At 41.5% G+C, this 16,670-nt stretch overlaps 1 protein-coding gene across 1 annotated transcript in view; it reads right to left on the reverse strand.

Moving 5' to 3' along the window:
* The window catches only part of TMTC4 (transmembrane O-mannosyltransferase targeting cadherins 4), a 65,396-nt gene that overhangs the window by 7,933 nt on the left and 40,793 nt on the right, over positions 1-16,670 (reverse strand). The window contains exons 12-15 of the mRNA XM_049647170.1: positions 8,314-8,393; positions 8,065-8,172; positions 7,789-7,930; positions 1,067-1,181 (exon numbers count right to left, since the gene is read on the reverse strand). Of these exons, the coding sequence (XP_049503127.1) occupies positions 1,067-1,181; positions 7,789-7,930; positions 8,065-8,172; positions 8,314-8,393 (445 nt within the window). The remainder of the gene's footprint in view (positions 1-1,066; positions 1,182-7,788; positions 7,931-8,064; positions 8,173-8,313; positions 8,394-16,670) is intronic.

The following is a 16,670-nucleotide window of genomic DNA, read 5'->3' on the forward strand; positions in this document are numbered from 1 at the left end:
GCACAGATAACACACACACAGCACAACACACATATACATACACACAATACACACACATTACATACATATACACAGCACAACATACACATATACATATACACACAACACATAACACACATGTCTATAGATAACACACACACATCACACACATATACACATAACACACATATACACAGATAACACACATACACATAGCACAACACACGTATACATACTCACCACACACACACACACACACACACCCCATAAATTGCAAAGATACTGCAGTCTAGTGCAATTCTAAAATAATATACAAACAGCTTTTGATTAAATTCTTTAAAAGCATATAAAACCTAGTTCTAATTTTTTCCCAGATACCAGTTATACCCACATCGGAGAAAACAAGTCTGCACCATAAGAGTATCCACAGTAACACTTTAATAACTGAGTATTTATCATATCGAAGTATACATTTTGTATTTTCATTAGAAGCACTGCTTAGATGGCTCACCAGCTTGAAATTCTGCCAAATTAAAACTATCATTTCTTATGGGCTGCTTGGATTTTCAAAAGTAGGGGAGCAGGGTAACTCCTGGTTGACCGAGCTAAGATCTGGGCTGAGGAACCACATCATCAAGTCTGTTAGCATCCTATATAAAAGAAGAACCCATGACTCTGACTGTAGGTTTGAGGGCATCTCCTTTGACAACAGTCCATGAACTTTAGAGCATGGTCTTCACAGGTCGTAAACCCAGAAGCCATTTTTGCTCTTTTGGTGCCTCTAGCATGGGGACGGGCAATGCTAGATAACACACTTCAGACGAAACGAGCTCTTAGCACCCATCTTCACCCCTGGCTCAGCACTAATTCCAAGTAAAGTGTCATTTTTCCACACATACCTGTTTCAATAGGTCAAAGGAAACTCTGTCTTCTAGAAGAACAGACATTTTTGTACTACCCCATATTATTTTTTTAAAACTAATACACACTAGAGAAAGAAAAAGCACGCTAATCTGTTTCCTAAGTATTCAATGGCACCGCATCATGGCTCCATTTCCTCCAATGTATTTAATTCACCTTTCCGTACCTGTATTGTCAAGGAGTATGATCATGTTGTTCCAGGCCAAACTGTGCTCTGGTTTCAGCACAGTGGCGTTTCTCCACGCATTCAACGCATCGACATGACGATTCAGATCTGCGTACTGGAAACAAAGCATGGCCCCCAAAAATCAGTATTCCAATGTTCTTGCTTCCTCTAGGACATAACCAAACCCAAAACCAAACCCCTACCAAGCCTAACTTATAATTACAGAACTTCTAATTTTTCGTATTAACTCGCTGAATCTCAAAATACCTCATTGAAGTACATAACTATCCCCATTTTACAGATGAAACAACAGAGGTACAGAAAAATTAAGTAATTTGCCCAAAGTTACACATCTAGAAATGGCAGAGTGGGGATGAGAACCAGGTAGTCTAGTTCCCAAGCCTACAACCTCTTAACTATAATTCATAATTTAGTGATCCCAGGTGTCAAATCATATTTGAGACTACTAGAGAGACAAAAATTAAAAACCGAATCATTATTCTTTTTACAGAAAGACTTCACATAGTCTATCTTTGATAAGGTATTATTTAAAGGGGTAAATAAATATTTAATGTGATTAACAGCTACATATGACGAATTCGCCATGTGAAGAATGTTCTAGTAGGCGGTTTCTGCCTACATCTAAGCTACACAGAAAACGATGAGTGTGTTAGACATACTCAGTAAACTCCTTGGAAAAATCTTAAGTGGCAGTGTGAAACACCTTGGCAATTTTTTTAAGATGTTATTTTTATGTAATCTCTATATCCAATGTGGGGCTTGAACCAACAACCCAGACATCAAGAGTCACACGCTCTTAACTGATGGAGCCAGCCAGGCACCCCCATCTTGGCAATTTGAAGCCTGTTTGCCTCCTTTTGGAAGGAGAGAATGATCTGTTGCTTTCTTTTGAGAGGGCCTGTTGTTTAACACTGACAACAGCACAGAAAGCCTGGGTCTCAATCTACATAGTTAATAAAAGCATTCCGAGGCAGAAAATGATGGATTTTTTAGCAGGTGAACCTCTTGCCTTAACTCCGTTCAAATGCCCATGTCTTATTTGAATGAACTTCCTTTCACTCTACAAAAACTACACACGGTAACAATTTATCCAAGGTCAAGGCAATTTCCTTCCTTACTGGCAAGTCCGTCTTTTCATTAAAGGACAGAAACGTTTTTATTTTCTCATGACCCACATGGTAAACAGGTGACATATGATGCAAGCAAAAGAAAGTTTTAATTATGGAAACCTTACAAATATCCATTTGCTAAAGATGTTGTCAGATTTCTCAGGAGGCTCAGAAACTCAGGTCACAATATTTCACCCTTAAACAAGGAAATGATGTGAAAAGTTCAAAAAGTAAAATAACTTAGGGTGCTAATTATATCAACATTTAATTGCCTGTATCTGGGTTTCCACTGATTTCTCGGTCAATTCTCTCTAGCAAGTGACATTCATTTGAGTTAATTGGGCAAAATCTGTGATGACATTCTTTCTAACACACAGGCAAACCAACATAACTTCATTAACACAACACCAAAATTCTTCACATAGGTTATTATTTCTTCTTCTTATTATTATTACTATTTACTGAAGAATAACAACCAACTGAATCAGGCAAAATTTACTTTTATTTTGTCTCAACCTTTACCCTTCTTAGATTATCAATACAAAGTGAACAACACTTTAAGGGAAGCCAAGGAAAATGGTGACTTAGCCAGAACTACCATCCAGAAAGTAGACAGGCAATGAGAACATTATTTACCTCTTAGCTCTATGCTCTATGCCCATCCTTCTATACTCTGCAATATGCATTTCCCAGAGTCCTTTGCCACTTGGCCCCTTGTTAGGCTTCTGCCAACAGGAGTCACAGGTGACATCAGATGGCTTGAAGAGGGGCCCTTTCCCCCACTCTCCCATTGTTGCTCCTGTTCCTTGGCAGTGCATCTGATGGGGCAATTCCTCCCACTCCCTACCCCCTGCCCCCCACCTCCATGGTTCCAGGCTGGAAGCAGTGGTTCTTCTTCATGATCTTAGTTCTTGAGATTATGGTAGCTCCTGAGATGGTAGCCCCCTCTCTGAGCCCTTCTATTCTGGTGGCACCACTTCCTCTTGTTTGTTACCCCAATGCTACAGGGTTTCCTTACACTCTCACAGTTCATGTCATCTAACCACTTCTATCTTCCAGCCTTCCAACAGTTGTCTAACCCATTCTCTGCACTGAATCTTCTCTATTTAAAATACTTAGCATAGGGGTGCCTGGCTGGCTTAGGAAGAGCATGTGACTCCTGATCTTGGGGTTGTAAGTTCGAGCCCATGTTGGGTGTAGAGATTACTAAAAAATAAAAATAAATAAAATAAAATAAAATAAAATAAAATAAAATAAAATAAAATAAAATAAAATCGCATAGCTTCTGTTTTCCTAAATGGCTCCTGAGTGATACATACAATCAGTTCTTGCAGAATGAACTGTCTGTAGTAATGCCTCCAGTCACTATTACTACAATTCTCTAATAGTAACGTATCCCAAATAATCCAGCTTTTCCTAATTTTCTATTTCACAAGAAAACTACATTATATTCCCTTCTTATATGGGTGCAGAAATCAAAACACATTTCTGTCATTACTGAAGAGTGACTAAAGAGGATTTTTAAAAAGAAATTTTGTTATTAAGTTCATCTTATTCACCAATATATAAATGTGTTGGTTGAGCTGTTAAAGATTAAGCTCTTAATGCTTTTAAGCTGTCAAGCAGGCAAAAGCTGGATAATTAAACAACAATGGAGACAAAAATCTTTAAATAAGCAAGAGCAGTTGGCAGAAGGGAACATAGGAAGGTCATTTTATGGTAGCATAATTAGTAAACAATACACACAGAGAGTGGCACAAGGTCTCAACACACTTAATACAACAGATGATCTTCTATGTGAAAGTGGAATGAATCCCAAGGACTGGTGTACATGGATAAAATCCCGAACCTTATATTTTATTTTCCTTTCTTTGGACATAACTCTTACAAAGGGTTCATTTAGGGGCGCCTGGGTGGCTCAGTCGGTTGGGCAGCCGACTTCGGCTCAGGTCATGATCTCGCGGTCCGTGAGTTCGAGCCCCACGTCGGGCTCTGTGCTGACAGCTCAGAGCCTGGAGCCTGTTTCGGATTCTGTGTCTCCCTCTCTCTGACCCTCCCCCGTTCATGCTCTGTCTCTCTCTGTCTCAAAAATAAATAAACGTTAAAAAAAAATTAAAAAAAAAACAACAAAGGGTTCATTTAGCATAAATTCTCTATTTTCCAAACCCCAAGGAATTGCAGTGACAGGCAGTTACTAGGGGAAAGAAAAAGACTGCTAAGTTTTAGAGCTTGAAAGTATAACCTAGAAGACTATAGGCAGATACACTCAGTTTGCAAACAATAATCTAAAAAGCTACCTTCAACGCTGAAGAAAAAAATGAAAGAAGAATTCATATGGATATCAAACACAATGTCATGCAGGTATTAGTGTAATAGTCACAGTGAATAAAAACAGTAATCCCTGTAATAACTGCCCAGTGCAAGTACTCAGAAAATACCCAATTTGCTCCCATCCCCCATTCTCACTTCATTAACTTTGCAAGGATCTGTCCTGCTTTGTATGTGCCTGACTTTTTGGTCTCTACTTATATCATTATAGGTGAAGTTTTACTGTCTTCCCACCATCCTCCTCAGAGAGAACGATGTAGGGTATCAAAATGTGCTTCCCCAAATATACCACTTTGACATAAGGATTATTGCACTAACGACAATTGAGATTCAACAGATGCAGAAAGAAGCCTTCCAGAAGCTTCCCTTATCTGACTCAAAGCAGAAACAGTGACATGAGGACTGCCATAAACCCCCTATGGCCACGAAGGAGGACCCACACAAACCTTCATTAGTTTCTATATGCATTTACCCTCTGATAGTTTGCCACCCTTGGAAGTCTAAAACATCTTCCTTTCTTTTGTCACTTCTCTACAAATGTATTTTAATTACAAATGTATTTGTTAAGATGCTATATAAGCCCAAGTTCTGTCTCTTTGAGTTACTCATCACTGAATTTTTCCTATGTGTATGCATGATGCATGTGTTAATATACTGTTTCTTTTCTCTTGTTAATCTGTAGTCAGTCTGGTTTGCAGGGCCCCAAAGAAAGAACCTAAGAGGATAGAGGAAACTTTTTTATCCCTCTTTGACAGCTTCTCATTAGAATAATAGCTCTCCTTGAATCTTCAGGCTTCACAGAGAAAGCTGCTTCAACATCAATGTATGTAACTAGATCAGAATTTTAAAATGTAGAAGGAAACAGAAATGTGGCCGAGGTCAAGTGGCTCTGGAGAAAGTTATGTGGGACAACAGGAATTGCCTGCTATCAATTTTCCTTGTTTAAACATCTTGCTGTTGCACGGATTTAGTCACATTACTGTCACTTTCCTCCATGCCCAGGGAGAAACAATTCCTCTTTTCCACACTAGAGTGGGTATATAGAAATGGAAGCTTCCTAGAATACATCATAGCTGAAACACATCTTCTATTCTTTGAAAAATAAACACAGGAGCCACTTCACTTTAAAATTTAGAACACCAGCGGTATCTGCCCATTTAAAGTGACCTATGCATAATTTGAAGTGACATGTGCACAGTGGGAGAGGTGGAACGTCACCATCATTAGCCACACATTCCTGCCACCTTGTTTCCCCTGTTCATAAAATTCTGCCTCTGCAATGTGCACAATCATGACTACCCAGTCCAGACACAAAGCAGATTAGACCAAACATATTCCCATCAAGGTAATAACTGAAGACTGGATTTTCAATAATCTTAAAGCAACTCATGTTTTCTAGGTTGTCCTCCCCAAATAGTCTCTTCTGCTCTGAGCTGATCAGTCTGTCTGCTCAAAGCTCAGATAGATCTGCTTCCCAAATGCAGGGCCAACAACAGGGTATTGAAATGTCCAGGGAATTTTGTTGGTTTGTTTTGTAAATACAGATCTTTTATGGAGCCTCTGATTCCCTAAATCCAGGATGGGTGGAAAGACTTGGATGTTCAACCAGTTTTGGGACTGACTTGTTTTGATAACACAAGGACTCCATAAAAGCAAGTCTTCAGGACCCTTAAAGTGAAGATAAATAGGCATCTCTTTAAAACAACTTTGATGTAATCCTATCTGTGCACAAGGTTGGATAAAATCTGGAAAATTATATATAAACTTCTTTTATTAAAAAAATTTTTTTTAAATTTATTTATTTTGAGAGAGCGGGGGGGGGGGCGGTGGAGGGGCAGAAAGAGAGAGAATCCTAAGCAGGCTCCACACTGTCAGTGCAGAGCCCGACGTGGGGCTTGATCCCATGACTGTGAGATCGTGACCTGAGCCGAAATCAAGAGTTGGATGCTCAACTGACTGAGTCACACAGGTGCCCCAGTATACAGGGCAACCGACTTTGGCTCAGGTCATAATCTCACAGTTCATGACTTCAAGCCCTGTGTGGGGCTCTCTGCTGTCAGTGTGGAACCTGCTTTGGATCCTCTGTCCCCCCACCCCCTCTCTGCACCTCTCCCTCTCTCAAAAAAAAAAGTCACATCACTATACATGCATTCCAGTTTGGCTAAAATGAGCAAAAAATTTTCTCTTCAATGTGTCATTTAATCAAACTGAATATATGATGAACATATGTAGTTTCTTGAAACCCAATTAAAAGCTTAACTGAAGGGAGAATATATAATCTTTCTTGTTTAAAGAATTTTTCTCTTTGTAGGTAAGTCTTTTTCCTCCCAGCCTTATAGAGATGTAATTGGCATTTAACCTATGTAAATTTAAGGTGCACAAGATGATGATTTGATACAGCTGTATATCATGAAATGATCACCACAGTGAAGTTAGTTCTACCTCCATCAAATCACATCATTATGTGTACAGTTCTTTTCCTTATTAGGAAAATCCAGAGCTTTAAGGATGAAGCTGTGTATCCTCATGGAGGGTTTTCAGAAGTGATGACTAATCTATTTCACCATCATTTGTCAATACATGTTTTCAGATTTTAAGATTACTGAACTTCTTGTATTAGCTACTCTTGTAATATTTATTTGAATAAAGAAATAAAGTATAAGAAAAGAAAATCAAGAGTCATCAGCTCTTTAGTCAGTAACTAAAAGAAGAAAGTCTCTATGGAACACATTCTTTCCTATTTCCATTAGACAATCTCAAAGCCCTTTCAAATAAATCCTCCTGAGCTCTCTTTTATGGGGAGAACAGTTAGTACAAATGCCTGGGGACCCAGGGAGCTGTCCTTGGAGGAAGGAGAAGTCAGAAGCTCAGAAACCACATTATGGGTTTGTTTTTTTAATCTCCGTTTTTATTCGTGTTTTAAAAACAGGGAAAACTGATGTTTATCAGGAAGTGACCTTTGGAGTACTGTTTTATAGGGCACAAGGGATTTAAAAAATTCTAATTTATTCCTTGGTTTAACCTGTTGCCTTTGAGATAACTTAAACTTGGGTAATTCAAGTTGAATTGTTCTCTAATTAGAGCTTAGAAAGTTACAGACAAGGAAATCCAACAGCTACCTTCCAGTGATAAGCGTCTGTGAGAAAACTTTATAAGATGTAGGGTGCTAGCATGGGGGTTATTTCTGTCATTTTATTATAAAAAGGAAAAAAAAAACCCAAAACACAAGCTTTTCTTCTGCAGCCACAGCCAACTCCCGCTTACCAAACGTCCGAGGTTGTAGTAGCAATCTGGGTACTTCCGTCTGTGTTTGATCGCCGTCCGGTAGCTTTGCTCGGCGGCTTCGAACCGTTTCAGACTGTTCTGCACTATGCCCAAATTCATCCACGCGGCAGCAAAGTCTGGCCTGGAAGAGAATTTTTTTTTTAAAGATGAACAAGGAAAAGAAAGGCTAAGACCCCAGAATGCAGGAGCTCATCACTTTGCATAATTATATGCAACTTAATTATATGCAGCATAATTGTAGAAAACAATGCTTACTGTATTTGTACAGCCAAAGACAGCAGCTCTTCCGCTTCCTGTAGCTCATTCCTTTCTTTTAAGATATTTCCAAGATTGTTCATGGCATGAACGTACTTGGGATTTAATCTGGAAGCAGAGAGAGAAACCAAGCTGTCTGTTAAAGCTTGATAGTCTTCACTAAACTGTCAGGAATTGGCAAAGATATCTGAAAGTCGGGGGTCTTTGTAAATCCTAGACATGTATATAAATGAGACAAGCTTGCAGTACCTCACAGCTTCCCGGTAATATCTGATGGCAGCTGTCTGATTGCCTTTATCGGCCAGGTTTTTGCCAACATTGTAGTGAACCTGAAAATACAGATAAAAACTTGGCCAACAGCTGATAGACCTCTTTGTTCAGAGCACGGGTACCTATCACAGATTCAAACCAAAAACAAAAGGTAAAGGTACAAAAAAAACCCCCATCCCATCAGAACTTTGGCTAAAATCTTACAAAGGGCAGGCGAGGGTCATGCTTTAATCCCCCACCCTGTAAGATAAGATTCAAAGGACAGGCTGGCAATGAGCAGATGATATCACTCAGGTACAACAGAAGGATATTTAACTAAGGAAAACTCAAAAATTACCAAGTGGGACTGGTTTTATTGCTAAACCCTCAGTCCCCCTCTTCTCATCCACACATCCCCTGTTGGGGCTGAGATGCAAAATCCAACCACATGTGGCTGTGAGAGGGAGAAACAAGAATTCTGTATTTTAAAAAAATGCTTTATGTTTATTTATTTTTGAGAGAGAGAGAACATGAGCAGGGGAGGGGCAGAGAGAGAGAGAGAGAGAGAGAGAGAGAGAGAGAGAGAGAGACGGAGACAGAGAATATGAAGCAGGCTCCAGGCTCCAAGCTGTCAGCAGAGAGCCCAATGTGGGGCTCGAACCCACATGCAAGATCATGACCTCAGCCAAAGTCGGACGCTCAACTGACTGGCTACCCAGGGCCCTGTATCTAAAAGAAATTCAGCCCTTTCTTGCAGGATACCTTCTACTGTAGTATTGCAAACATTCTAGTTCATACTAATGAAATTCTCCCTCTTTCATTCCTTCAGGTAATGACTGATGCTGACAGCCCGAGTGCTGCTGGCAGTTAGATACAGTCATGAGCAAACCTGTCAGACCCGAGTCTTGGAGCCCAGGCTGCGAGTCAAATGACCCTGTTGGAAAGTGTGTCACTAGAAGGCACCTGGGGCTGTGGAGGAAGGTGGGTCCCCAAGTGGTGCCTGGTCTGGGCCTGGGGAGGGCTGTCCTGGGGAAAGGCCCTGCAGATCTGGGAGATCTGAAGGGGGTCACTAGGTAACGGGGCTCCCCTGCAGTACGTGTGCCAGGCAGGGCAGGCAATGGCAGGCTCCAGTGCTGTGAGGAAGCCCAGTGTGTTTAGTTGAGCAACTACAAGAAGCCCAGTGTCGCTGGAGTGCAGAGGGCAAGGGAGACCAGGGAGGGCATGGAAGAGCAGGCTGCACAGGGAATCCCGAGCTGTGACAGGTCTGGTTTAGTCTCTGCCCAGAAGTAATAATAGGCCAGTACAAAGCTCATGTAAGTACATGAGCTTCCTAGGGCTGACAGAGTAAAACACCACAAACTAGGGCGGCCCAAGACCACAGAAGTTTATTCCCTCTTAGTTCTAGAGGCAAAGAGTAAGGGGCAGCAAGGTTGGTTTCCACTGGAGGTTCTGAGGGAGGAAGTCTTCCATGCTTCTCTCCTGTCTTCTGACAGTTGCTGGCAAGGCCTTGGCGTTTCCTTGGCCTACAGCTGAGCGGTTCCAATCTCTGCCTCCGTCTTCACAAGGACTTCTCCTTGTGTGTCTGTGTCTGTCTTTATAAGGATACCAGTCACACAGGATGAAGGGCCCACCCTTTACCACTTCATCTTTGTGACATCTGCAGAGCCACCAGTCACAGGTACCAAGGGGTAAGAATTTGAACATGTCTTTTGTGGGACACAATTCAACCCGTAACAACAGCCAGGTATATGAGGGTGGCAGAGGGTCACAATCAGGGCTATATTATAACAAATTAGTCACACTGTGGGAAACACATGAGCGGGGAAGAGACAGATGTCAGGGGTCCAGGGAGAGCCTGAGGTGACAGTCCCGGGGAAGGAGGGCAGCAGATTGTACTAGGGTGGTGTGGAAGAAGCACAGGAATTTGAGGAATACCATGGAAGCAAAAGGCACAGAAATTGCTGCTGGATTGATAAGAGTGAGGAAGCGTGTCAAGAATGAACTCGAGGTTTCTAACTTCCAGAACTGAGTGGATGTGATGGTTTGCAGGGAGATACGACTGGTGACTAGGCTTGCTTGGGAGGGATAGGAATCAAGCTGATTTCGAAGTCCTTGGAGAATCCAAGAAGAGAGACCAAGATGGCCACCTGAGCTCAGGAGAGGAGCAGGCTGGGGACACCAGTGTGGCAGGGAGACAGAGGCGGTACAGCCACAGGTCATGTGATCACATGGAGCAAGCCAGCCAGGGGAGGAAAAGATCCCATAAGACCTTCTTGTTTCCACTTCTCTAATCAAACTACAAGCTGGAGAAATCACCAGGGAATAATACAGCAACAGAAAGAGAATGAGGTGATGAAATATTCCACAACTAGAGACAGGTGCTGGTCCCACCACTCTGTGAATGCTCTAAATGTCACTGAATTGTGCACTTTAAAATGGTTAATTTAGAAGCACCTGGGTGGCTCAGTCGGTTAAGCGTCAGACTCTTGATTTTGACTCAGGTCATGATCTCACGATTGTGAGACAAAGTTCCATGAGGATTCTCTCTCTCCCTTTGCCCCTCCCCCAACTCGTGCACTCTCTCTTTCTCTCTCTCTCAAAATATGTATATATTAAAAAATAAATAAAATGGGTAATTTAAAAAGGGATTTAATACTGATCATTTTATTCTGAAAAACACATGGGAGACTTTTCTTTAGTTTTTAATTGTAAATCAAACATAAAAATTACCATCTTAACCATTAAAAAATGTTTTTAATCTTAGTATTGTTGACAATGTTTAATTACTTTTGAGTGATTAACCATTTTTAAGTGTATAGTTCAGTAAGGTTGAGTATATTCACACTGTTGTGCAACCAACCTCCAGAACTCTCTTCATCTTGCATATCTGAAACTCTATACCCATTACACAGTAATTCTCCGTCTTTCCCTCCCCCCAGCCCCTGGCGGCCACCATCCTGTTTCTCTGAGTTTCTGTTTCTATGAGTCTGACCATTCTAGATCCCTTTCAGAAGTATAATTGTACAGTCTTTTCATGACTGGCTCGTTTCATGTAGATAATGCCCTCGAGGGTCATCCACATTGTAGCACGTGTCAGAATTTCCTTCCTTTTCAAGGCTGAGGAATATTCCACTGCATGCATACACTACATTTTGCTCATCTATTGGCCTATTGATGGACAGACACTTGGATTGCTTTCATCTTCTGGCTACTGTGAACAGTGTTTCTATGAACGTGCATGTTCACACATGTCTTTGAGATCCCGCTTTCAATTCTTGTGGGCATCTACCCAGAAGTGGATTTGCTGGATCATATGGTAATTATATTTTTAATTTTTTTTGTAAGAACTAAAGTGGTTAACTTTGTTATGAGAATTTTGTCTCACGGTAAAACAAGAGAGGTAGAGAGGCTCAGGAGAGCATTTGTAACGATTGAGGAGGGTGGTAAGGGAGACCAGAAGAAACTGGACTCATAGTTGCAAAGCTACCAGAAATTCTCAAGTCAGCTGAATTGAAGGCACAGGGCATTTTCTCAACTGTACGTGGGCTCAGGACAAGTTACAAGGAAAGGGGCCGGGACCCAAAATGACAGCAGGGCAGCAGAATGGCAGACCCACGGGACTATTATCAGAAGTATTTACTGATGCTCCTTTTAGAGGCTTCCAATGTACAGGCCAATAGCAATCTCAGAGGAGATGATGCCACAGAAGTTCGTTCAACAGCTCATGGTAACAGGGGTCCTGGCAGCCAGCACGTGCTGAAGGGTGCCATGAGCCCGTGCAGGGCTGGCACTGTGCACGCGTGTCTTCTCTGCATGCAGCCCTGCCAGGTTGAGGGGTTGCTACGGCATCATTAAGCATCTCACCCGAGGATGTGGTGCTAGATTTGAAGCCAGGCTCCGAAACCTGTGTTTTTCTCACCATATCACACCCATCGAAGAGGGTGCTGGGTGAGGACGGGGCCAACTGCTTGAGGTGATTTCTAGACCCACTCATTCATGCCATCTGTTCTTTTTCATAACGTAAATAATGTTTCTTGTTGCATGTTAACAGCTGAATTCTACCCCCCACCCCCAATTCATCTGTTGAAGTCCTGACCCCCAGGACCTCAGAATATGACTATATTTGGAGACGGGACCTTTAAAGAGGAAATTAAGTGAAAATGAGGCTGTTGGGGTGGGGCCTTAATCCCATCTGACTGGAGTCCTTGTAGGAGGAGGAAATTTGAAGACAGAGAGAGACACTAAGGTTGTGGGTTCACAACAACTGTACGTGCACAGAGGAGAGACCATGTGAGGACACCGTGATCTTGGACTTCTGGTCTCCAGAACCGTGAGAAAATAAACGTCTCTTGTTTAAGCCCCTGGTCTGTGGTCTTTGTTATGGCGGTCCTAGTTAATGTATCATGAAACACAATAATGGTTTGAACACATTTCAAGTAGCATTACATTGGAACACTTCAAAAACCCTTTGGAAAATATAACCATATCCTGTCTTATCAATCTTAACCTACAGTTACAGCATGTCTTCAAAAATACCAATATTTCTGGAAGGGTATGGAACAGTGTGACATTCTTTGAGCACGTATGTATCAGAGATTTGTTTTTTAACTGCCAATTTTTAAGTCTATACGTTTATTTTTATTCTGTCTGACAAAAGGAATCGCAAGCAGAGAAATCACAGGTGACAGAAATATGTATTATTGTGCAGCGCACGGTGTAATTTAGACTTCCTGAGCCATACTATTGTCCATTCATTGGTATTAACATCTTCAAATTATAGCTAATGCTACGGGAGTAGCATGTGCTTTATAAAGTGTGCTCTAAATGGTTTCATTTTGTGCCTCTCCCAGCCCCAGCCTGGACGTGCTTACCTCTCCTCCCATCCCCGCACAAAAGAATCGTATCATGAACCCACCAGTGAGCAATGTGCTTGTGGTCCCCAGAATACAAATTCAGCTTCTACTCAGACTTCAGCACAACTCCTGCCTCTTCCGCCCCTAAGCTCCTGCTGCTTTCCTTTGTTCTGGGCAAATTCTGTTTTCTCAATAAGAAGCTCAGACAAAGAGTTCAACTGCCCTCTGCAGTATACATTGGGTTCTGTTAGACACCCAGAATGCCAGGGAGAGCCACCCAGATCAGGGGAGAGAGAAAAGGAGTGCTCCAGAAATGCAGACTGCAGTTATTTCCATGGAACTGGTTAAAAGTCTGATCCAGCCCAAGAAGGCAAGCTTTCCATAATTAAGAACTGATATGAACAGTCTCATCGGCCCAGCCTCATCCTATGGGTTGGTTACATGGAGGGAAGTATCTGAAGAGAAAACAGGTCTCCAGATAACCCACTGGAAAACAAAAACAAACCCCCGAAGAAGCCCTCCTAAACAGTTCACTTGAAACAGTGTTTAAAGAATAAGTTATTTTTGTTTCCACGCAATGTAAGAGACTGAAAAACCCTGTTTATTCTCGAACTTTCCCTCTAGCTTTTATGATTCATAGATGGAGGCAAAAAGCCAGCAAAGAGGGGCACCTGGGTGGCTCAGTCAGTTAAGCGTCCGACTTTGACTCACATCATGATCTCACAGTTTGTGAGTTCGAGCCCCACATCGGGCTCTGTGCCGACAGCTCAGAGCCTGAAGCCTGCTTCGGATTCTGTGTCTCCCTCTCTCTCTGCCTCTCCCCCACTTGCACTCTGCCTCTCTCTCTCAAAAATGAAATAAAAACATAAAAAAAAAAAAAAGCCAGCACAGAAACCACAGACGAAGATGTCCACTGTAGCCCCATGACCTGTAAATCAACAATGGAAGGGACTTTCCAGGGCTGAAACCAGTTTGTTTCAAGTTTTCTGCTAACATTCGATGCCAAAATGTTTTAAACACATAAAAATCCTATAGCCCATCCTGGCTCATCCTTAAGGAAATACTGCATTGTGGCAGATGATCCTTTTCATGGTTAAAAAAGTTTAGAATTGTATCTCAGAGTTGATACAAAGTGGCACATCCTTTTAAGCCTTAACAAGTAAAAATGACTGTAAATATAATTAAATACTTGGTATCTCATCCATTGTAGGGTAAAGAAATCTGATTTCCACAAGGCTCAATTCAATCACTAATTTTGAGTGCCTACCATATGCAAGGCAATGTGGATAATTCAACTGCAGACCGGGCATTGGCACTGCCTATGTGGATACTGCCATCTTTTGAAAAAGATTGAGTCTCAGTTTGTAATTCTGGGCCTAATCCAGAGCCAGATGCCAAATACTTACTTCGTATACAGTGAATATAAAGTGGAAACCAATACAGAAGATGTATTTCCTGCAACAGAGTTGAAGGAAACTGGTATCTTCTTAAATGAGGTCTCTTCCCTGAAATCAGCCTAGCTTTTTTCAAAAAAAAAAAAAGGAAGTAAAGACGATTTTTCTACACTGCAATTTAGAGTGGAAAGTAAAACAAACAAACGAACAAAAAACCAAAACTAAAACCCCAAACCTCCATCTTGCTCAGACTGAATGGTAATCCTGAAAAATGTTCTTAGAAAGGACGATCACCATCGGGTCCATTTTGAAGATGAGGTCCTATATGTGTGTCTTAAATTTAAAAAAGAAAACTACATATGTGTGGTGTGTGCACACCTCGTGCTTTCTTTCCTATAGCATATGAGATCACATCCTAGGGCAGACGTATAGGCTTGAACATCACCTAGGTCGTCCCTCCCCCTGACTTACTGGCATAACCTGGGTGGCACATCATACCAGGTCTCTATCTACCCCCTAAATTACTAATCTAGATAACATCAGTTCCATCCTTCTATGCCTCAGTTTCTTCCATTTGGAAAAATAAAGAAAATAAAACCTTTCTCTCTAAAAACCTTAGAGGGAGGATAATGGAGATTAATTATAGAGCCTCTACAAAGAAATCTGAGCTCCTTGTGGGGAAGAACTTTATAAATAGAAGCTATAATTACTGCTGTTCAAACAGAAAAGCAAAAATAAAGCAGATCTATTAACATTTATGAAATTAAATCACAGGCAATTTATTTTTAGTAGCATAAAATAAATGGATAGGTCAGCAAATCAAATTAAGGATAAAAGCTTGAAGGAATGCATTCTTTTATCTAAGTCTCTTAACTATAAAGATGAACAAGATTTCTTTTTTTAATCCAAGAAAAAGACAAAGAGTTAGCACCTTTTACATTATTCCTCACTTCAGGATCACAATAGGATGCAACCGTTCATGAGATTTATTCATACAATTTTGCCTGAAATCACTGATTTCTCCCTTTTTAATTTTTTTAATGCTCATTTATTTTTGAGAGAGAGAGAGGGAGGGAGAGAGAGAGAGAGCACAAGCAGGGAAGGGGCACAGAAAGAGGGAGACACAGAATCTGAAGCAGGCTCCAGGCTCCGAGCTGTCAGAACAGAGCCTGATGTGGGGCTTGAACTCACGAACGGCAAGATCATGACCTGAGCTGAAGTCAGACACTTAGCTGACTGAGCCACCCAGGTGCCCCTGCTTTCTCTTAAATATAGACTACGGAAATGAGACAGAACCCCAGAGAGCTCTTTTTCTCCCCCTACAGGATCACAGTTAAGCATGCTAGGAACTCGTGTTCTGATGACCCAAGGCAGAATGTATCATTATTTATGAATACTCTATACCAAAAAAAGGTTCTTCTAACCTAACCCCTTGGCCTCTCATTTTGACCAAGTAGCATTTTCTCATTTAAGGAGACAACCAAAACTAAAACGAGCCTCAAAAAGCTAACCTTTCTTGAGCACCCACCATGTTCTAACTACCATGTTAGAGCTCTTCAGACGCCATATTTCATTGAGGCCTCACAACAAATCCAGGAGACAGACATGATCTCCCCTTGATGGAAAAGGGCAGTGAGAATTCAAAGCAGTTTCGTTTTGCCCCAAAAGGCACAGCTGGTTAAATGAAGAGACTGGATTCATCAAGAATACAAGTGAAACACATTCCTACCAAACAGCTTCAACAAAAACACTGCCAATTTTCAAGCCTACACATTTATTTTTACCTAATCTGACAAAAGGAATCACAAGCAGAGAAGCCACAGGCAACAGAAATGTGTAATACTGCACATCAGACGGTATAATTTAAACTTCCTGAACCAAAGTGCTGCCTGTTCACTGGTGTAGTCATCTTCAAGTTACAGACGGGAGGAAGACTTGAGGCGGTGGCCCGGGCACGTGTTCTGAGGTTCAAACTCTGCCCCTCCCCCAACCACAGTCTGGATGTGTGCGGCCACCTCACTGCTACCATTTCAGTGGGTGACTGGACCAACTGGAAGATGGGCAAAACGTCATTTAAGTAACCTGCAGTTTCACTGACGCTGTCTGGTTT

The sequence above is a fragment of the Panthera uncia genome (genome assembly GCF_023721935.1).
Source record: "Panthera uncia isolate 11264 chromosome A1 unlocalized genomic scaffold, Puncia_PCG_1.0 HiC_scaffold_16, whole genome shotgun sequence".
Classification (NCBI taxonomy): domain Eukaryota; kingdom Metazoa; phylum Chordata; class Mammalia; order Carnivora; family Felidae; genus Panthera; species Panthera uncia.